We start from the raw sequence: 23669 nt of genomic DNA, 5'->3' as shown, positions 1-23669 counted from the left end.
GTGTGTGTGTGTAAGCAGTTAGTTGCCTGTGTGTGGGCATGCATGCATGTGTGTGTGTGCATGTATGCAGAAAGTTGCCCGTGTGCTCATATCTGTGCCTGCATGCTTACAGATGCATGCATATGTTTGTGTATGTGTGTGCTGTGTCTGAGTGCCAAATCCAATTTTTTCTCTGTTAAGAAAATTACATACTGCATTGCAAAATGTTATAAATTTCTTTCAATATAAAGAGTCACTATATTGTGTTGAAGGAGCATTGATTACTCATGCGTACCTGGCACTCTGATTTACTGTGTTTACATGCAGCAAGGATTCTTTCCATTGTCATGCGTTGATTAATGCTTTGACATTTAAAATGGCTCACATTACATGTGAGATGAAATTTTCTGTTGAAGATATTGAAAAGCCAAAGGCTGTGAGAGGAATGGAATCATTTTTGTTGGAAAGTCCTTCGTCACAAACAATGCCCCTGGCATATCTATTGTGGCCAAAGATCTCTGTAAATTTGGCATAAAACTTAAAGAAAATGCTCAAATCAATTTAATCTTTCCTAAAAACTATTTTCTTATTATTTGTTTTTCTTATCTTGCAATCCAAATATCTGCCTCTACACATCTGACAAAATCCCATATTGCCGTTCTGCCTTTCTGAGGCGCTAACATCTTGCTGTCTGTTTCCAGCTGACTACCCTCCTCTTCTGCATGCCTGCTGGTTGACTTGTCATGTTGCGTAAATATTAAGGGGTATGGGTGATCCATGCACACAGCAAAAGAGGGAATGGAGCGTCGCAGAGACAGAGGTGGGGTTAGGTAGATCTGGCAGCTGACTGGCCACATTCAAGTTGGTTTCCATGGCTACCGAATCCTAATTGATACACCCCCAGCGCAGGCTCCACAAGATGGAGAGCTTGGTGTGGTTTTGTGCTCCATATGTGCTCAGCTGCCCTGCCTCTCTGTAACAGAGATGCTTTAATGGCCACCACTGCCAGTCCTAATGGGAAAATGTCATCTCCCAGACATAAAATGCAGTACAGTGACGGTCGTATAGCTGCTCTGTTTAAGCAAGCAGCTTGCCTCCTAACAACCCCTGATCCTCACATCCAGCATCCCCCCTCCCCCTCCCCCTTTTCCTCTTGCTCTCCTACAGCTGCAGTCCTTGTGACCATTTACGCCTGCCGCGATTGGCCGGTGGCGCTGAAGTGCCTGCCCAATCAGACTTGAACACTAATATAAACATCAGCAAAGCTGCACGATTCTCGGGGCTTGAATTATATTCCAGAGAGGGGATGAGTGAGATGTGTGCACATGGCTTAACGGAGTTCCTCTTTCATTAAAGAGCTCTTCTCTGGACCATCTGCCGCTCACTGTCCTCTTAGCTCCTCACAGCCTCCCAAATCACCATCCTTCATTGTCAGCTCTTTTCCACAAAAGGGATGTAATTACTGGGGGAAAACAGAGAAAGCATGGATGTGTCAATGGCAAGTAAGTAGTTTGGTTCTGCTATATCTTGCGTTTGATTTTTTTTAATAAAGGCATAATGATTTATTGTTGCCTAGATACAGAAAAATGTGTGGACAAAGAGGAAGGGGATATGCAGGCTTTGTGTAAATTTGAAGACTGTAATCTTGGCAGGTGAATTCAAAGGATCTTTCGAGGTACTCCAGTATGTATCACATGTCTCTACTATTTTTGTCAGTAGTGATAAAGGTATATTTTAATTTCATATGAGAATGGAGTTTTCAACTGTTCCTATCAGAAATTATATTCTAAAATTATGTTCTTTATCATTGATATAATATGATAATCTAACTGTACCTATTAACACATGGTGTGGGCTTTTGTTGTGCTCTGTCCCTTCCACAGTTTTGAGATCACCTAGCAATTGTTTACATTGGCTGTGAAACATAAGTTCCATATCTTCTTTGTCTATGTGTTCCATGCTGTATCTGTGTTGGCCAGTGTTGGCCAGTGCATGACAACGCATGCACTTAATCACATTAGCAGCACTACATCAATAAGATGTGAAGAATCGGTTTATGATTAAACACAGTTACTGTACTGCCCTCTGATACATGTTCTGGGATCACTTAGGAATATTAGTTAGGAATATTAGTGAGTTAGTGTATATCATTTATAAAACTGGAATTTATTAAATGCTCAATTTAAAAATTCATACATTTTTATAATCAATTATATGTACCACTTACTAACATGTACTTTGTGTACAGAAAGTTAATGAAAATGTAACTTTGTCTTGAGTTACTACTGTCGATGTGCTGAGAGATTTGCACCATCATAAAGTTTTTACACTTACCTGGAAGTGTCTCACTCTTTTATATATATATATATATATATATATATATATATATACAATAAAAACAGTTATGAGGATTTGTTTTCCAATTCCCAAATGGGACAACTGGCATCTGATTGGCTGAAACATGTCACATTGACAGCCAGGGCTAAACAGACACAAGTCTGACTTGTGTGTGGGTAGACACACACTCTGCATGCAACCCAGCATTTCATACTTAAAAGTGATTCATCCACCACTTAGGGTTACAACGGTTGATGCAATGTTGTTAAATTGATTTTCTGTGTTTATAAGACCAAAGCGAAATGCTTGTGGCTTGAAATGCCTGTGGCAACATTTCAAGCACTACCCTGCTGCCAGATACACTTGAGACAGACAGGCTTGAAAGTGATGAGATGATAAGAGGTGACAGATTTTTTTTTTACTCGTCTGGAATCTGTGTAGCATTTACAATACAATAATTTTGGTTTATTGAAACAGTCGCCTGTACATTTGTATTAAATACAAAATTAAGTGTTCTCTGTCCCTGTTAACCATTGTCTCTCTCTATCCCCCATTTACACCTTCTTGGATGTTTTGCTAGGAGATTCTTAGACTTTCAGCAGGTTCAGTGTATTTAATTGTTTAACTATTTATAATAAAATGAAGTCACAAAATGTCTTATTTTTTGAATTTCAGTTGAATTCATTACTATTTAAACCAAGCATTCTGTTTATAATATTCTCACAATTGTATATAATGTGGAGACCACTTCCCTCCACCAGTACAAATAGGAACATTTGTTTGCATGGGCTATTGCTGAGCTGTAGAGACAAAGAAGGTGAAGAATGATGGTGATGTCATAACAGCTCAGTGGCTATTGGGACTGGAGAGATTTAAGGGATGCCAGGTGTTTTGTCCAGTTTTTCACTGGGATTACGGATTCAGTCTGGGGAAAAGCATTGCCTATTCTACACTGGGTCAGCATTGAAATGTTTTAAAAAATATCTTTAAAAATTAAGATTTGGGGAATAGGCTTATTTGGAAAGAATTTACTGTATGTCGTCCAGCTTTCATTTATAGCAGAAAGTACATTGTTCCCTGACATTGAAAAGCAATTATTTTACCCCAAGCTGAGAAAACTGTGGATGTGTATTGATTAGGCAAAATGACTGGATCAATATGTACATGAATAGAAAAGGAAATTTTGAAATAAGCGATGAGACAAAATGTTTAATCATTTGACCATGAGTTCAGTAATTGACTACTTGGATCAGAATTCAAGTGCATGTTAATTAATTTAAGAAGAAATAAAAATTTTCATGTTTTTTGCTTATGCATTAGAGCATAAGAATCCAGCATAAAGAGTATATTTTCATTGAGATTGCAGTTTCTTTCCTGAAAATGTGAGGGAATGTACATATCTTCACAAGAGGAAATCTTCATTATGTATACAATACTGTTTCATGCAGTGCTTACAGGTAAGAAAAGCAGAGGTTTGAGTATTCACGTAATGGGAACCACAAAACATGTAAATATCAAATGAAGTGAAATGCATATCCCTAGTATGAAAAATTACTGTTTTAATGCTTAAACATGTTATATGTAAGTTAATAAAACAGCAGGTAATAGTACATTGATATCTATTTCACAATAGAATAGAAACCAGTCACATGATACCTCCTGCCACCTGTTCCCATCTCTTGGTTTCTTCCAGAGCTGTTGAAATTTATAATATCCTATTCTACTTATCTAGTCTGCCCAAGTGTGTGACCAATGCTATTTCATTCCCTGATCCTAGAAGCCGGTATGCAGGGTAAGAAACCATTTAAGAGAAGTTCACAGGTGTCAATCCAATCTCAAGTTGTCAGGTTTGCATGTAGTTTCAGACCTGTACAATGCAAAGTCAATGAGTGTAGTAGTATCGGCCTGGGGCCTTTTTATAGGTTTGACCAATGAGCCCAATGTGTGGTCTTTCCATGACTCATTTGTCATGAAAAATGTGTTTTTTGCTTCACTGTTACATTATATTTTGCTGCTTTTATACTGTATATGCTTGGTTTCATGAACTCCAAATAAAAAAGAAGGTGTCCAAAAGTAGACAAATTGCCACCATAGTCAACTCATATTGCTAAAGCTGGAGTTTCAGGAAAATTAACAGCTTTAGAGTTGAGTGTGGAAATGCTCCCTTTGTTACAAGCAGGCCTGTAATGATATAAATGGCAGCCAGTGATCTGTGTGTCTATTTGATGGATGATCACATTCAGTAGTCATCCTCTCTGGCCGTAGATACTTTTATATTTTCCTTTCATCAGTAGCCACAAAATATTCATGCCTTTTCTAAACAAAGAAAACCTTAAATTTAGCCTTATTTAAATGGCCTTTTTAAAATTTAAGATATAGACAACTGTTATGAACAGATGCAGGGGCACACATTAGAAAATGCTGCAGAATGCTGAGAGGGGATAGTTTAGCTCCCTTCTCCATCCACAAGCAATCATCCTTGTGGACGGCCGCTTTGCTGGGGGTTTTTTGAGTGCTGCATTCCAAAACCCTAGACAACTCCTCAGGGTAAACATTTCCTTCATCCATTCAGGCTTCCAAAACTAGCACAGAGGTACATGGAGGAGGTAGATTTCCTCTATATCTATATGCAGCTGAAGGTACCGCATCCTGGTCACATCTCCTGCAATGGGCAGATCATCCAGTAGTAACACAGTAGGAGTCATTGGCCATCTTCTGCCACAGACTGTATACCCACCTCTTCACACTGCATCTTGGATGCCCTGTCAAGTTATTGTAGCACTTAACTCTTACCTTTTTGTATAGTACTTTGGGGGTATTATTATTGTAATTGTAACTGTCGTTGAAATTTTGATTATTCAAGTAGCTAGTCAATATTTTCAACACGGTATTGCCTATTTTAGCACTGTGTGACATAGTGGGAGTTGGTCAGGCATGTTCTGACATTTTCTGGATGCACTGTTGTTCACATAGCCTAATATGCACTTATGGACTTTTATGTTGTACGTCACTCTGAATGAAAGCATTTGCCCATGTAAAATGTAAATGTTTCATGAAGCCCATAATGGGTGGCATTACAAAGTGCTGTCAAACACTAACTCATCTGAACAAATGCATGCTAATGCATGTAATGTAATGAACAAATTTAAAGGCTTTGCTCTCCATAGTAACACACTATGATTGGTTCAAACCACAGACCAATTTATAGTCACAGTCTGTGACTATGAGGCAAGTAAAATAAGCTTGATGTTAAAATGCAGATAGGTTTGGAACAGTGCATCAGTCTCCAGCTGGTTCTTGGATCTCATCCTTTGTATTAAGGATGTTCAAACAGCCACTTACAAACCTCCAGCTGTGATAGCTCTCAGCTGTCGGTCTTTATAATTTAAAATACAAAGCGTCTGGGATTATTTGATGACATTACAAAGCAAGACATAACTTTGGCTATTTTAAGCTGGAGACTGCATGTAGTGAAAACCAATTAAGCAATAAAGCAATGATAGATTGTTATTGTAGATGCAAAATTCAGTATGTGTATGTGTGTGAGCATGTAACCCTTTGTGTCTGGCAGTCTGTGAGACTAATTCTGTGTACATGCATGTCCTGCTTGTTTATGTCACTGACTTAAAAAATCTACATACTCATCTGATTGCAGTTGGGTGCCCCAATACAATTCGCAGACCCTGTGGTCTTTCCAGGGTTCATCATAGAGGTTCTCACCACCCAGAGCCATACTTCCGTGTGTGTTTACTTCCTACATGTGTGTTTGCACCTGTCACTGTCTGTGCAAACATTTCACAAAAGCAAATCTGGGTGGAATATTTGTCAGCTCTAAGGGGTGTGAGCATTTTTATGGTACCTTGTAATGTGGCATTCAAACTGAAATTAAGCGCCCTTGGTAAATTAAGGTCAAAACAATGTCCCAGATAATCAGCCATGCCCAAATAGATCCATATGAGGCCAGCACTGGCAGATGTCTACTATTTAATCCCTCAAATATAGAATTATATTTAATATTCACAATCTCTTATTGCAATTGCCTTCAGAATGTTTTTTCCATTAATCATAATTTTACAAGAATTACTTTCCATTGACTTTCACATATATTAATTAGAAACAGAAAAATTCTGCTTTATCAGATGTTTTGTCCCCAGTATGGCAACCAGCCAAAGCTGCTAACATTTCCCCCTGTAGCTCACAGTCAAGATAATCTACACAGCTTTTTGTGTACTGTACCAATAGTGTTGAGCACAGTTCTGCATGGGTCCATTTTTACAATCCACACTCAAACCATGCCCACCACAATTTTTTTTTTTTTTTTTTCCCCCCATTTGATCAAATACCTAACCCAACCTGTGATGTTTGTTTTGGACTGCAACCCGAGTCAAATTTAGAATACAATTAAAAGCCAGATGCAGACAACTGTCTCTCACAGTCACCTGCAGATAACTGATGTCAGAACTCAGGCAGGGACTCAAGCGCAGACAGAGGAGATGGATGCCAAAAACAGGTTTAATAATACAAACGGGTAATCCACAAAACGAAGTCAGGGCAGGCAGAGTCAAAAACCGGGCAGACACGGCGACCAAAACCACAGGGCAAAAATGAGGAACGAAGCCAGGAAAAACAGGCAAAGTCCAAAACCAGAAAAACACAGCAAACATTCCACAAATCAGGTCCAGAAATCTTAGTCAAGAATAAACAGGCAAACCAGCACAGACAGCACATAGCTAAACAGCAAACTGAGACAAACTGGCAAACAAGACAGAGACAAGCAGGGAGATATAGGGCTAGGCTGATGAGGTGATGGGAAGCAGGTGTGCAGGCAGGCAGGACGAGACAATCAGGTGGGCGGAGACAGGGCGGAGAGCGGGGCAGGGCTAGAACACAAGGAAAACAAAAGCACATGGACAGGGAAAAGAAAACAACCGGCTAAGACGCCGCAGTCATGACAACTGATCCAGTGCAGGACTTTGACATGCTGTGCTGGCACGTGACAAACCCATCTCCATGAAATACATTATTATTAAATAGATTATAAGGAAAATCTCATCATTTTGACAGTTTTCTGACAAGGCGACCCATGTGGCAGGTAAATTAGTTGCAGGTACATCTGATGATTGGCAGCGCAAGGGGGAGTGAAAATGGTAAACAATGATCTTGAGCAGCATTTTTCGAAAGTGCTAATGGGAGTCCATGGTTAAGTCCATGGTTAAGTCCAAAGTTAAAGTCCATGGTTAGAGGCTGCAGCGCTGTGATGCATTAGGTAATGCTTTCCCTACTGAACTCACCCCAGTGAGGTAGATCATTTTTTCGCAGCGGTTTCTACATGTTACATCAGACTTAGATCATTACATTACATTACATTAAATATTCATACTTAACCCTTTCTCTGAAACTCATGGTGTGCTGGAGGTCATAGGCAGCAGACTAAATATAGTACTTATCAAAATAAAAATAGAGCTTTGGTGCAGAGGTATATCCAAATATAACTTGCACAAAAAGGGTGGCAAATAAAACTTTAATGATGTTCCCATTGGAATTCTGCAGAGTGAAGGATAAGGAAGGCTACTTTTATCAGCCTTTTTGTTTACAGCATTTGTCAGAATGGGGACTGGTAGCTGGCATGCTTTTGATATCACATAGGCGAGAGATGAGAGCATCTCCTTCCGTCAGACAAGAATGCATGTTTTTTCCCCCTTTGTCTTCCAAAATTTGACAGGAAGTACATCCATGTTGTTTAAAGGTGTATGAGGCTTTTAAGCTAGAGATGTTTTGATAGGTTTATATTTTCTCTAAAGAATTGCAGTTTTAGACTTGTCTGGGAGTCTCCTTTGTAATTATGACTGTATGCGACAGGTAACTGACAGGTTTAATTTGGATCAATCCATATGAAATACATTTTATAAAGTACCTGCTTGTGATATCATTTCTTTTGGATTTAACATTTCAGCACATTATTCTTATGTAATACACATTGGACCTTAATGACAGCCAAAAGAAATGGGTAGTCAAGGCTAACCCTTTTAGGATCCCCATTCCCCAATTTTAAATGATAATTAAGGCTTGTGACCAGTCACTTCAATGTGGGATTTCTTTGAAAGTAAGTTATTTACCCCATGTTTATGGATGTTGCTGCCTAGACCCTCATCACCTAATGTCTGTTATTTAATCTTTCCATATAAACAGTTGCACTTACAGTCAACTATTTTAATAATTTATTTTCTAAGGGGATACCCTCATCCTGGATGGCTCACATATCTTATATTTCATGCAGCTGAATGCAGTGGCTACTGAAGCAGGTCAGGTAAAGGGTACAACACCAGTGCCACACAAACCTAGGGCTGTAACCATTACATCCCTCTGCTAGTCTGATACATTAATGACCCGAGTGTGCATATATACACACACAATGCATCATCGTTGTTCATTATTCTATAGAAGCCTTGCTGTAGGCAGCCTCAGTCTGTGCCACTGTAAAGCACACATTGATAAGGCTCAGAGCTGGAGGAGAGATGGAAGCTTAAATTCTTAATGTTATGTGTCCCAGAAAGGCTTAAAGGCCAGAAGCTGTGGAGAAGGGCTGTCTGAAAATGGAGCTGCTTTCCTCTTTGCAGATAGGGGAGAACCTAACACAGTAGCCAGATGGCTCCCTGCTTTAGGTTTTTACCGCTTTACAGTGTTTATACACTTTCTAAGTTCTAGGGTCATTTATTTCTGTCAGCCTCAGAGTCAGGATCTTTTGATATTTCCATCTGAAAATGTTCATTGTTCTCTGCATTTTACATAAATGGAGAACACAGATCATTTCTGTACATAATTTTATGGTTTGGCCTATAACAAGTGAGTTTCATGTTGAAAATTGCTGACCGCTTTTCTCATCTCATCGGAAAACCTGGTTTTGCAGTGATTAAACAAAAAACAGAACCTTCTGTCAGTCCCAATTTTAATTAAATGGTGCATAATCTGCAGCATCACATTAAAAGGAAGACCTCCCACGTAAAAGTGTGGAAACAGCAGATGCCTAATTTCAGCTCAACCACTCAGTGTTTCTTGTGATAATCTCATTTAGTTGACTTGCATTATAGAATCATGCAGCCTTAACTCACTCTCTGAGCAGCATTGTCTCTGTGGATTGACTACATTGTCAATGCACATCATATAATTGGTGCTGGATCCACAGCCTGCTGCAGACGTCTGTGGTCACGGTGGAATTTTTCTGTCCCTGGCCTTGATGTGACCGCATCCTCTCTGTCGCTGTTCTTGCCAGTACAATGTCTGACTGTCACAGTGATGTCTGACCATGGTTTCATCTCATAGAACCATCCCAATCCTCTCTGCTCACACCCATCTAACCCCCACAGTCCCGGCACAGTTGTCTCCCCTAACCATAGCAGAGATGACTGATCCTTCAGCTCAGTTTTGTATGATTCATGTGCTAAGCAGAAATCCCTAATCTAAATTGACTTATGCCACTTATGTTTTCATGCATAAAATAAGAGAATATTGTCCATTATTTACTGAAGCAATTCACTATACAGTAAAAGTAAATATCTTGCTCAAGGGTTTACTAGCAGTACATCGTGTGAGAATGAAACCTGCAACCTTTGGGCTACATGTTTCCAGATCCTCAACCCCCCATTCCACAGTGCTGTCATTGTATAGCAAAGATTTGAGTCTCTTCCTTACATGTGCAGCGAATCTTGTCCTGTCAGGCACTATAGAGAAGGCATCAGATGCAAACAAAAACAAACATGATGGCTTGATGTATTCATGCAGTGCTGCTGATGTATTTTTCGAGTTTATCATGGGAAAGGAATCGCTTCCATGTAGCCTACTCCGGCCCAAGGGAATATCCTTTGAAATTGCTCCCATCTCTTCTTTGCTTGCGAGAAGCTAAAGCAATGCCAGTCTTTTCTCTCAGCTCCCTGCCAGTTCTCCCTGGGGAGGAAGAGATACAGTATGTGGACAGGAGAGGTCTGTGGAGTGTTGAGATTGAGCAGATGGCTGATACATATAGACAGACAGACCACAGAGGGTTGGGGAGTGTTGCTGAGTGTTGCTGGAGGCAGATTGTACAACGAGTTTAAAGAAAAAGAAAAAAATGTTACCAAAATAAATAAATAAACAAATATAGGGCAGACGTGTAGTGAAAGGGAAGGTTCTGTAACCAGAAGGGTGCCAGTTCAGTCCAGGTGATGCACTGCTGCTGTACCTTTGAGCTGCTTAACTGAAATACTTCAGCTAATACACAGCATCATAACAGATGACAATATGTAAAATGCAGTCTACTTGCATTAGTTTTCTCTAGATAAGTCACTCTGCATAGCAAATTAATTGATTTCATAATCACAAATACATAAATAAATAAATCATCTGTTTTCCGTAACAGTCTCTGGGGTGGTACAGGGACTGAAAATCTTTTGTAAATTATAAACATAGTACACATAATTTCATCCCTCAACCAATGATTTGACTGAGTATATCATGTGTAGCTTGGAACCTCCATGTAACATATTTTGCTTGATGAAAGAATGAAAGGATGGAGAGAAATGAAATAAATTGATCAATCACCCATCAAATAGGTATAAGCTAATGATCTAATAATTATATGATTTGTGGTGGTGTTGGCTTACAAATTGGTAGTGGTGTTCAAGATACTCTGTGGTTTCCATATCTGTGTGATTCAAGGTGAATGTCAATATCAAGGTGATTCAGATGTCTCTGTCTCATTGTGTTATTGATTAGCAGTTGCTCTCATTCAGTGACATAGAGACCTTATATGATATCTGATTATATAGCTCAATATTTACGGAGGCAATTCAGTTTAAGCATCTCTCCAAAGGTAGAAAAAAGCAATGGCCCACCTGAGAATTGAGGCCGCAATCTCTGGGTTGGGAGTCCTGCTCCTGACCAATGAGCATGCTTTCCATCTGCAGGTGGTTTAGATGTCTCTGTGTCTGTCTCTGTTTCTGGCCACAGGTGTTGCAGGTCTTGAAGGACCAGGACATGCAAGCCCTGACCACCTAGCCTAATTCCCTGGACCAGTTCAAGAGTTGCCTACATAGCTGAACTACAGAGAATCTGGAGGTCCACCAATTCAAGAAAATGAACCAGGAGGACTTCCAGTCTCGCCCCATCCAGTGGGTATTGCACAGGGAGAAGGGAGGCCTTGTAGCTGCATGTGAAACCTATGCCAGAAACAAGAATGGTACATGGCATGAAATGTTTCAGGGCTTAATGTCATTCCAGTATAGCGAGTTTATCCTTAGTACCAAGGTTGAGAAATACTGCTTTAAAAGAAAATTCTGAATTCCCCTCAGACAACTTCAATACAATAATAACAATTTATATATTTGTGAGAGGTAGTTATATAGAATATATATAACTATATATATATATATATATATATATATATATATATATATATATATATATATATATATATATATATAGTTATAGAATAGCTTCAAGTGGTATAAACCACTTGAAGCCATTCATTTCAATGGAAAATACCACCCTTGTGGTGATTAGCAGACCCTATCACAACTTTGCCAACCATGCTACAGTTTGTTTTCATAGAACTAAGTAGCCTGTTCTGGTTTACACCTTACATGTACCTTATATTTAAATTCCCTTATGTTCAATCTGTGTCTGTGGGTGTGCATGTGTGTGCACAAGAGTGTGACCTTTGACCCCTGTGACTACTCCTTGCCCCCCCCCAGGGAACTGCGGGAAAAAATCCAGCCAGAGATCATAGAGCTGATCAAACAGCAGAGGCTGAACCGCCTATGCGAGGGCACCTGCTTCCGCAAGATCAGCACCAGAAGGAGGCAAGGTGGGTACTGGCTTAAGGGCGGGGCTTAACACTTTCCTCAGGGTGGGGCCTGACCAATGAGTTGAATTTTCTAGAGTAAGCCATCTGCAGGCATTCCTATAGAGGCTTTGCATCCCTGGAAGTATTTCAGACAGCCTGCATTGCGTATGTGCAGGTCAAATGGCCAGGCTTGAGAGAACTGTGAAATTGGTGTGGGTACCATTACACACTGCAGTAAGTTCTGAGGAATCCCTCTTGTCTACAGTGAGTTCAATCAATGTAAAATCAATGCAGAATGAAAAAAAAAAGATATTACTTACATATGTAAGTGCCCCTTAACATTTTCAAGTAGTTGTATTTAAAAATAAAACTTCTTACCCCTCGAATAACATTTGAACTTTTCAACGTTTTACACTTCAAATGTGATTGTTAAGGGTCCATCACTTTAACAGTCTTTCTCACACATGCTGACAGAGGTTGAATAATGTGGGTAAAAGCTCACATTATCTGCCTGCCTGTTTAAACGAGCTTTCTTCTCAGTCAAAGAGGATTAAATTACCCAGAAGCCTTAGTCATCTCAGCTTTCCAACACTTCATACAGTTCATTAATCGGTCTCCCTTTGTGTTTGTGCCGGATTTGCATGGACATTAATAGATGTTGTGTGGTGTGACGCAGTAACAATTTTCTTTATGGTGTGGGTTTTTTTTTTTTTTTGGTGGTTCTTGTGTGGCTATGATTTTTGGATTAGAAGGAATCTTGCATTGTACTATATAAAATATATATCTGAGGAACAGTGGTTGTTTGGACTTACATTGGCATTGATAGACATTGATAACAAAACTGTTAGAGGGGCATCTACTTGATGTGTATTTCAAGCATTCAGTTAAACTTTACCCCTGGTTGTATTTCAGAACAGAACATTTAGCAGGTATTCATTTCAAGATGGAAGTAAATACATGTTTTAAATGATAATTATAAGATAAAAAAAAACATTTTTCAGAGAACAAACCAAGGTGCCCCTCAAATCTTGCTGGCAGTGTAAGGTTCCTTAGTCATCCCCATCTGGCTCTGCAGATTCATGATTACACTGAACTGATCAGGCACACAAATGCATTGGAATTTCATGTTACTGATGCTGTTGCTCAATTTTCTGACATTTTACCATGCCATATTTTTCAGCTAAAATCCCTGCAGAATTGTTCTGAATATGAGCCACTTTCATCATTTGGTCTTCATTTCCTTTGAACAAATATCGTGCAAATTACATTACATTGTCAAGAGTATATTACATTACAAATATGAACAGCACCTGTCTTTTGTATACCTTTACACAGTATAAAAGAACAAATAGTTTGATACAAATTTTAATTTCCATTTTAATGGTAGGCCTTGACACAAGCAGGCTAATTCTGCCATATCAGACCAATTCACTCCTGCTGCAGTGCCTTTCTACTGTATACAATCACTTGCAATATATGCTCTGAAAACCATTCCTGAATTCAGAGATCACAAAATCACAAAATCACAAAAATAATCAAATAATGTTTCTATTCAACCCCTTTAAACATATATTTCTCCTGTAAAGTTGTTTAATCAAACTGCAGGTTGCTGCTGCAGAGTTCTTTGTTAGTACATACAGTACATTGCATCTGCACTTACGTAAGTCAAAGGACATACAATTCATGGTTTAGCATAGATTTGGAAATCTGATTTTTGGAAATGTGTTTGAGAAGAAATGTGAGGGTTTTTTTTTCCTTTCTGTAACATTGATTCTGTCGTTTCATTGCAGCAAATTCAGGAACCAAAACAGTGACCCCTCTTTTGGCTTCATAAAGATGCATAAATACTTTGGCCTCATTTAATCTGTGTCCATCTGGCAAGATTTTAGTTAAATTGCAAGAGAGGGGCTCGGTTTCTGTCAGAATTTCAGGTATTCCACTCCCCTGTATTTTTTGTGACTCAGATACTACAGTTCACACCATCATGCTGAAATGAAAAACAGGAAAGCATTCACACAGCCATGAGCCTTTATCCAGAGGAGAGCTTTGCACCACAAAGGGTGCTGTGGGAGGGAGGAAAGCAGGCTGCTACTCAAGTGCACTCTCTTTCTCTCTGTCTCATAGCTGCTGGGGCTCTGCCATGCTGCAGACCATCTATTCAGTAAAAAGCACAGAAGATTAATGTAGTCTGTGTCTTTTTTTCCCTGTAAAGCTAGTGCCTGCTCATGAACACACTTTGCAAGGCGCTCCCACCACATTTACACATTAAATATTTACAGCGTAAGTCTAATATTGCTCTGGACAACGACTGCACCCAAGAGTGTGACTCCACCCATCAGCTCAATGATACGGTAAAGCCAGTCTAATGATGACAGAAGAGTAGTAGAGTCTGGTGATCTTGAAATAAGGAAAAAAAAAACCTGCTGCTATGTGTCCTGAAATTGTTTTTTTTTTTATGATTAACAACTGTGCCAGTTTCAATTAAGATCGACCACCAATATTTTCCACTTGGTTACATTTAATTTAAAGTCACTATCTTTGCATCCTTTCTGTACATGGAAACTTTAATAGACAAAATCATTTTCATTCTATCAAAATCATTTCACAAGAGCCAATCTCTTTGTCATTATTAAAATAAGTAGATGTGGATTGCGCCAGGGCAATGCTGCCACATTCAACACAATGAAGTTAAAAGGAAGCAGCTGCAGATGGGGCATTGCTTACAACAAAGGGCTTGTTTATTTGGCATCAGTGCTGCACAGATTTTGTGCATAATTACTGATCTTCAGAGTATGTGGATGAGCTGGTAAAGTGGGCTCAGTGAATAGAATTAGCCGCCTAGATGATTTAAAGATCAAAATAATCCATGAGGCATCTGATTATCATTGTGCTTCATTTTTCCTGTCTAATTATTAAAGAAAAAAACAATTGGACTTGGTAATTATGCAATACAAAGAAAAACTGATTAAACCCAGTTACTGTGGTAGTTTATAGGTCCCATAATCTCAAATTCACCATCCAATTCATATAGGAAGAGTTAAGGGACAGTACTAGATTAATTAGATTTTTCAGGGTCCTTCTGAGGACAATGCTGCCAAGATATACCAGATATTTATCTTTTTGACAGGTGTAGTGGATATTAATTTTTAAATCTATTTTCAAATCTTGTGCACAGAATTGTAGACCAGGAAATTTTAGTTTCATAAATTTTAGGTCAAATCACATAATATTAAAGACCATTACAATGCATTGTTGTGGGGACGGCTTTGTTTTCAAGGGAACATTATTTCCCATCCCACTCTTTCAGACACAGAGACATTGAATGCCAGCCCTACCCCAACTACCAATCAAGAGTGACTCCTAACACCCCAGACCCACATACTCCCACCTTGTAAAATGAAAGATATAGCACTCTATTACAGACAAAATCTTTCATACATGTATAGAAAATCCCTCATTTGTCCTTACACAATAAGAATAGCAGCTGTAGCAGCTCTGTACATGCCCCGGAACTTTGCCTATGCAAACAAACGTCTCGTCTGGCATGTGTCTATTTTCAGTAATTAGGACTTGGATGGAGCTGCCCTGGCATGTGCCAGTGATCAGTGCCTACCCTTCATCTCAGATATGCCTGCACTGCCAGCTTCTGAGTTTTCTGGCACACACACATCGCTGTTCCTGTTGCTTGACTTTGTGAGGGAACACATTCCAAAAACTGGCAGCCTGACCCAGCTTCTGTGAAGTAGGCACATCAGACACTGCAGCTGGACTGGAGGCTGCCAAGACATGACAAGACGGTGTAATTCTGTGAGATGCCTCCGTATAATTCCGTAGCAACCATATGCGATTGTTAAGTGATGGTGTACTTTGTGTTGAGCCTGTTTTCATATTTATGTAATGCAGATAAGTTCTGGTACTGCCGTCTGTCACCAAATCACAAGGTCCTGCATTATGGGGACCTGGAAGAGAGCCCCCAGGGTGAAGTGCCCCACGATTCCCTGCAGGAGAAATGTAAGTACCCCACTGTGATGATAAGATTTCCCAAACACTTACCGACACTGTGCTTGAGGCAGAACTAAATCCTAGGTAATACACTACCTTTAATCACATATGGTCAGACGTATGATTAGGGATGATAGACAGGCAGAGAGGATTTGCTCTAGCATCATAGTGGAGGGAGATATCAGCTGAGATATAAATTGTATTAACCACACTTGTGGCTCCTGAGTAGCTTAGTTGATAGAAGTTCCTCTCCCAACCACAGCCAGAGACCTCCTCACAAGTTATTAGTCACTGGTTGACTATTATTGGAAGTCCTCGGTTGTGAAACATAAGTGACCTCATTTGTTGGTGGTGGGGGTGGGAGGGGGGGTGTGCACTTACTTTGTGTACTTCTCATCTCACTGCCAAAAAGCACCTCTTAGCAACTGGTCAAGTGTCACTACATTGCCTTAAGTTGCTGTCAGTGGCAGATGCCCTTGTCCTCTATTCAGCATCTGCTCTCAGTTAGTGCCCTACAGGCGTGTGTATCAAATGATTTCCCATCCTGTGCAACAGCAGTGCAGAGTATACAGCGAGACTAGCCTACTGCTTATTTGGAATTCAAAACTCAAGGTGACAAAGAAAGAAAACACTGTAGGAAAAGACAGCTCTTCATATGAAACTAAACTAAGCTGTGTTCCCTTGTATTACCTTGAGGTGCAGCTAGTGACTAAAAGATGTCAAGTATCTATCCCTTTTTCATCACACTTAACTCATGGTTCTAAAGAAATAGCCACCAGTGAAAATGCTTGTTGGCAACCTAAAACTAAAACACTTGACCACTTGTTAGTAGCTAGCTAGCCAAGGTGAAAATGGTCTAGTTTAGCAGAATATCTGTCTACATTGTTCTGTAATATCAGATATTCGCATCTAACCACACTGACTACTAAGTGGCCAGCTGGCACTGGAGTGACCCACTTTCGACTTCACCTCACTGACAGGTAACCATAAGTGGAAAGGGCTTTTTTTAGTGTGGCCAACGTGCAATCATAGTTAAACATGGCTGAATGAGATCATGGACAAGGGTTTCTACTCAGCAAATAAAATAATATAATTTAATACAGTTATGCTTTATGTTATTCATTATAGATTCAAAATTCCAGGCGATGTAAAATTCAACATTCTGATTCATGGCAGTTTTTGTTGGAGAACCTCCAGACAATGGAAGAATTCAAAGCATTACAGAAAAAAAATTCTGTCATTCAAAATAATTACACATTAAATGCTGTACCACAGTTCTTCCCACTCCCACAGTGGCAGTGGCTGATATTAAAGCGGTCGTGACTGGAAAAGACTGCCCTCACATGAAGGAGAAAGGAGCCCTCAAACAGAACAAGGTAAGAAGGGAAATGTGTTAACTAGTGTCTACCATTTTTGTGTGGGTGCTTAGTGAAAGTTATCTCTACAGCTCACCACTACGGCCCTGTTTTTTCTCTCCATCATAATATCTTCTGTCTCACTGAATTCTGTCTGCAACAACCATTACAAAAGTCAGTGACCTCTTTTCTTTTTCCTTTCCTTTTGCACTGCACCCTGAAGATACACAGCTATTTGATGTGAACATAATCAACAAATGAAAAATGGCAAATAATTTAGCTTTTACCCTTTGTGTTATCACAGAACAAGAACAACACCTTTAACATGACTATACATTATAAGAGTCACTTACAGGGAGGAGCTAGAGGGTAGTGCTTAGCAAAGCTGGTCTTTTACCCCAATGGTTGCAAGTCCCATTCCCAGATATGACATTGTCTTTATACCCTTAAGCAAGGTACTTAGCTTGAAACGCATCAGTAAACATGCAGCTTTATGAATAGAAGTTGTAAGCAATGCAAGTCACCCCATACGAGGGTGTCTGAAAATAACTGAATCTCCTCTGGTCAAGTCTACTGTAGCCTTGACTGTCTCATGTTTCAAGGCCAATGTATTTGTTTGGGCAGCAGTAGCACACGTGTACACACACTCACACGCGCACACACTCACACACACATGTACACACTCACATGTGCGCACACACACATACATACACGCACACACAATGCAGTGAAGTTCAGCTTTGAATTAGAGGAAGTCATTCCACAGGAAGAGAGGTATTCTTGCTTATTATGTACTGCATTGAGTCAGAAAAAAGCAATGATTGAAATAATTTAATTCACTTAAGAAAAAATAATCAAATAAAAAGGTTTTAGAACTGCCTGTTAATATTATGTTTTTTTTTTTAACCCAGCTTTTATATCTGATGATGTAAAACACTCATTAAATGCGGATTAGTGAATTTGCCACTTGAGTTAATTCCTGATACAGAGAGAGAAAAACACTGCACTGCCATCCAGCTGCAAACAAGAGTAATGATAAATTTGTGGTTATAAATTGCATATTTTATATGAATGGAAGGATTTGAGTGAAAAATCCATGAAATGTATGTAGATGTAAAATACTTATTACATGGGATTATATGTGAATCAACCACTTCAGTTAATGTGTTATAGAAGCTAGAAGCCAACTTCAAAGTGCCTAATTTAGATCCCTTTATTTTAGATTCTCAAACTCAAACATTGTCTCATTGCAGGAGGTGCTGGAACTGGCATTCTCTCTTCTGTATGAGTCAGATGAATATTTAAACTTTGTCGCTCCTGACAAGCACGAGGTAAGAATCATATCTACATTATTTAGTTTTTCAGAAGACTGCAATGCTCGGAACAGCAGAGCTCACACTTTCTGTTGGCTGTTTGCTTGCTTTCTACGAAAGACATTTTGTGAGGGATTCTTATGCAAAGATTTGCGGTGTTCCATTTCAAATCTGCGGCCCTCAGTTTCAGGGTGCAGTTTTACTTCCTGACATGAAGGAAGCATAAAGCATTGCTGTTGAATGATGTTGAATTGATGTGAAAACTACAATCGACAATTTTCTTTTTTGTTTAAATGCTGTAATCTTAAGATCAAAATGATTAAATTACATGTCCACAAACCATTGCCATGGTTAACGTGCCATGTCGTAGTGTACTAATAGTATTGCAATAAATTAGTTTAACTGTAAAACTGCAAACAAATTTACTGTAAAATCCAAGAATAAGCATGGTGAAAAATATCTTTTCCCCTGCATAGCACTCCCTTGTACTGAAGGAGAGCTGGTAGAATCACATTCCATTCAATATCCCATTTTTTCTGCGTAGCAAGTGAAGATTAAGTAGGTTGCACTATATTTTATTATAAAGTCCAGCAAAATGTTGGAGATACCAAGAACAGAAACATACATGCTCTTTAAGACAGGTTATAAATGCTGGCTTTTCATTTGTCAAGTCAATCAGTTTTATTGCTATCATTATTTATGCATAGGTCAGTTCAGCATGTATCACATTGTTGTTCCAGTACTGTGTGTGGACAGATGGGCTGAATGCTCTCCTAGGGAAGGAGATGACCAGTGACCTCACCAAGTCTGACCTTGACACCCTGCTCAGCATGGAAATGAAGCTCCGCCTCCTTGACCTGGAGAACATCCAGATTCCAGAAGCTCCACCCCCAATTCCCAAAGAGCCTAGCAGTTATGACTTTGTTTATGACTGCAATTAACCACACCGTGAATCCAACAGTTTCGTATTCAGACTGCACGGAACCTTGAAGACAAAACTGGATCAATTACTTTTTTCCTTGCTGTTCTTTCTACACAGACTTTTTGAGAAGTTTGATTTAATTTATTTGAAGCACTTACATTTTCCTGTGAGGCCTTTGGAACTATCACATCATGTCATGTCACTGGACTGGTAAGACCAGCTGCCATGAAGCCAAAAGGTGTGTGTGTGTGTGTTGCCTCTATATGAACTCTTGGCATCTACATGAGGGACCATTACCAACCCCACTTCGAATCTCCAATGGATTAGAATTTAAGGTTGTTGTAAAATGCAATATGGCTCTTACTTTAGGAACAGGATCTGCAATGATATCCTTACCTCAGCGTGTGACTTTTTCAGACTGCAGCTGAACACGAACATCTCATAGTTGTTTGTACAAGCATGTCAACTGTGTCTCAGACTGAGATTAGAAATGTGATTATCAACTTTTGTTTTCACCATTCTGGTGCCATTGTAGCCCTGTCTCAAATAGACTGTTAAATCAAGCATGTGTAGTTCCTAACTTCACCCAATCACACAGAGTTACTATGTCTCACATTTTATGTAAATGTGCATACTACAGTGCCAGTCCAACTGGAATTCATGCTTACAATTTCTTCTCTTATTTTATACAAGGTGTTTACATCCACTGGTATATTCAAAGTCAATATTCGACAAAGTTATGTTTGTGGAGCTACAAAGTAGTTAGTTTTATGTCATTGTTTCAGTGCTGGTAGGAGCATCTAATCAGAACTTCGCATTATCTCAAAAGAGATATAAATTTCATTTAAAACAGGCTTCTGCCAGTTTTCCTTGATGATTTTACCTTTGACCATTAAAATGTTTGTTCAGGGTCAAAATTCCCAAAAACATCCAATTCAACTTTACATTATTTTTTCCCCATGAAATGTTCTTTTTGCACTTTCAAGTCTCCTCTTATCTCATGCCTGTGATTGATATGTTAAGCCTTTTGGTTCATATTCAGGATCATGGTAATGTAGCTCATTCTGTGTGTTTTTGTCTCTTAAAATTCCTAAAATGATAGGCTTCTACACCTTTCTATATATTGTGAAATTGCTAGTAACTTGTGATACTTCTCACTAAAAGGTTGGCTGAAGGAGGCAAGTCTGACACATGGCTGGTAAGCAATGGTAGGACTCCTGCATCTCACTCCCCTAACCAGCACGGATAAGCACATCTCACATACCTCTCACAAAAGAACATCATGCACTGCCTTACAAACAGCAGCCTCACTCCCTGTGCTTAAGTACTTACTGATAAATAGGGCTGTTCATCGCATTCCACTGAAGGCCAGCTTGATTTGATAGGCCATTCAGGAAGTGATCGTTGGTTTGAGGGAAGGAGTATACTACAGGGTGATGCTACCTTCATTCCTGATAGACTGTGCTTTGTTGTGTGTTGTGACAAGCTGGCCACACAACAGGAATGTGAGACTGTTGTGGCACGCTTTTGCGAGAGGAAACATTTTATATCAGAAATCTTTAAGTAACTGTGTGGATTACTAGGATGATGATGATAATAGGGAAGTCAGCCCAACCTTTCAGCGAGTCAGATCACAAAGCCCCCATGCCGGATAATATTCTCCCTAAGCAAGACAAATAGATCATCAGCAAAAAAATAAAGAGATTGCCACAAAACAGAATAAAGCATACCAGAACACTAATTTTACTCTGCAATTAATCCATTCCTTGAAGATTGCGTTATTTTTTATTACAGATATGATAGTTGCATGCATATATTTATACTTTATATTAGGATGAAATTTAAATCCATTTGATTTTAAATGTGGCATTTGTGGCATTGTAAGTATTCAGAGATGGGACATCTTCTTCCACTACTGTGTGGGTTGGGCAGTTTTACAGAATGGAATATGTTTTTCTACAGTTGTCATCTACATTGACTCTTTTCAATTCCACCAGAACAAGTGTAATAGTATGAAACATTATAAAAACACTAGTTTTATGTTTCTTTGTATGTGTGTTTTAGCCAAACATGTTACATCTCTAGGATGACTACAGCTATATCATTAGCATTGTTGTCAGTAAAGATGCACTAACAAGCTTAAATCCAATCCTAAATACACATGTTAATCAAAATCATTTTCATAAATTGTGCTTTTTGTACTTGAACAAATATTCCATTTTAATTGTCAACAATTATAATTTTACTTTTGAAAATAAAAACATCTGGCACAAACTGTAAAGTACACAAATGATATAAAGTTCGCCATTGCCGTTATTTCATTTTGTCTCTCCAGCTCATATTTTACTTTTGAGCTGACAAAGATTAATAAATTTTTCAACTCTGTCTTCCAGCAATTCCTTTTAAGTGTCATATACTGACAATTATGGGTATTTCAGAGGGCAGAAACACAAAAAGAGCCTTGAATATAAAATTACTCTCTTAGTCACTGGGGGAAGAAGAGAAGAAGGAAGGAATGGAGATGGGAGGAAGTCCTGAGTAGAATACATGAGACACAACTAGAGAGACGTATTTCAAACACAGGCATAAAAACACTGCAAATAAACCCCTGCCTGCAAGCAGGCCTCACCAGACTCACGGGAGAAACTTTGCTTTAAATAACTCCTGTGTGAGATTGTGCAGCCGTGGGCACTACACAGTGGGGGGCCTGTGCTCTTTTCTCAGAGTGCTGCGCTAATCAAATCAGATCACAGATTTTCATGAAGAGATGTTTATCAGTGTCTTGTTTTAGATGCAGACTGCTTCGCATGACTCTGTTCATAAACCTCAAGCAGAAGGGCAAGTAAAATGTGTGAAAGGACAGAGCAGCTAAAAAAGAGACTAAGAAAAGACTAAGAAACTAAGAAAGCCTTTTTTAATAAAATGACTTGATGTGAGTTACACCATCTGCAGCATATTTGATAAAAAGTAAGTATTTTGCTCAAAAAAGAGTAGGAAATGTAAAGAAATACCTCAGAGTCTTTCTGTTAGACTCTAACAGAAGAAAGAGCAAATATGAGGTGAGTCTCTGGATAAGATGCAAGAAAAGAAACATGAATCAACACCGCATTGGAAATAATTTTATTAAGGATGCCTTTTGCTCCTTATTAATCAGGCATTATTGACTATCATGTACAAATACAAACATTTTGAGATGAATATGACAGGACTAAGGAGGACATCAAGATAGCTTCTCTGTTATTGCTGGGTCATTGTCACTTCATCTGTCACTGTTTAGTATGGGCTGGTATTTGTAGGTTCATGTTTATAAAGTGAAAGATATCATCTAGATCCATCTCTTTTCAGGACAAAATTGGCTTTAATGTCAGAAGATTGCAGGTTCAAATCTCAGGTGGGACACTACCTCTGTAGACCTTAGCAAGTCCCTTCAACTAAACCACTTTAAAACCTGCAGCTTCTGAAGATAATGGCAAGGTGTGGCTCTAAACCTCATGTTGTTCCTGAGCATAAACATAGCTTACCTATTCAATAACAAATATAATAGTAGTAATGCCTCTTCTATGGTAAAACTATTGTATTACTTGTCATTGGTTTACCTGTTAAAATCATTCACTATTGTGTGAAATTACTTTGAATGATAATTTCTGCATTGGTTTTAGATCACTCTGTGATGCATGTTCAAGCACCATTAATCATCATTAGTCATTAATGATTCAACTTTCAGGAGCATTCACATTTTGGGACCATGGATTCAACAAGTGGGTGTGTCAGATTCACTCACTGTAATGGTTCATGTCTATAAAAGAAATATAATCTCATGTAAACAATTTTAACCATTCTTTTCATGCAGTAGAGATGGAATCCCTTGCTCTATGTTGCAGTTGTATTTTTTTTTTAATTAATGTTTTTCCCCCACGTATGTACTGATCAATACGATTGAAAAA

The 23669-nt window shown here is 38.9% G+C and overlaps 1 protein-coding gene across 2 annotated transcripts; it reads left to right on the top strand.

Moving 5' to 3' along the window:
• Nucleotides 1-1270: 1270 nt before the first annotated feature.
• LOC118785178 (engulfment and cell motility protein 1-like) lies at nt 1271-20308 on the top strand. 2 transcript variants are annotated; one of them, XM_036539746.1, is made up of 7 exons: nt 1271-1481; nt 11299-11459; nt 12042-12154; nt 16037-16144; nt 17429-17511; nt 18744-18821; nt 19544-20308. In XM_036539746.1, the coding sequence occupies exons 2-7, from the start codon at nt 11425-11427 to the stop codon at nt 19742-19744; spliced, it is 618 nt and encodes a 205-aa protein (XP_036395639.1). In that variant the 5' UTR covers nt 1271-1481; nt 11299-11424; the 3' UTR covers nt 19745-20308. The 2 variants fall into 2 exon arrangements, with proteins under 2 accessions (XP_036395639.1, XP_036395640.1); XM_036539747.1 differs by having other exon boundaries at nt 19581-19638.
• The last annotated feature ends 3361 nt before the right edge of the window (nt 20309-23669 follow it).

The sequence above is a fragment of the Megalops cyprinoides genome, chromosome 10, assembly GCF_013368585.1.
Source record: "Megalops cyprinoides isolate fMegCyp1 chromosome 10, fMegCyp1.pri, whole genome shotgun sequence".
Classification (NCBI taxonomy): Eukaryota; Metazoa; Chordata; class Actinopteri; order Elopiformes; family Megalopidae; genus Megalops; species Megalops cyprinoides.
Note: the sequence above shows the minus strand (reverse complement) of the source record. Positions and strands in the feature narration are given on the sequence as shown.

Excerpts from the sequence above, each read along its gene's own strand:
- LOC118785178 (XM_036539746.1), top strand. The coding sequence starts at position 11,425 with ATGAACCAGGAGGACTTCCAGTCTCGCCCCATCCA. Across the intron at positions 11,460-12,041 it reads TTCCAGTCTCGCCCCATCCA|GGAACTGCGGGAAAAAATCC; the intron begins GTGGGTATTGCA and ends GCCCCCCCCCAG. Across the intron at positions 17,512-18,743 it reads GAGCCCTCAAACAGAACAAG|GAGGTGCTGGAACTGGCATT; the intron begins GTAAGAAGGGAA and ends GTCTCATTGCAG.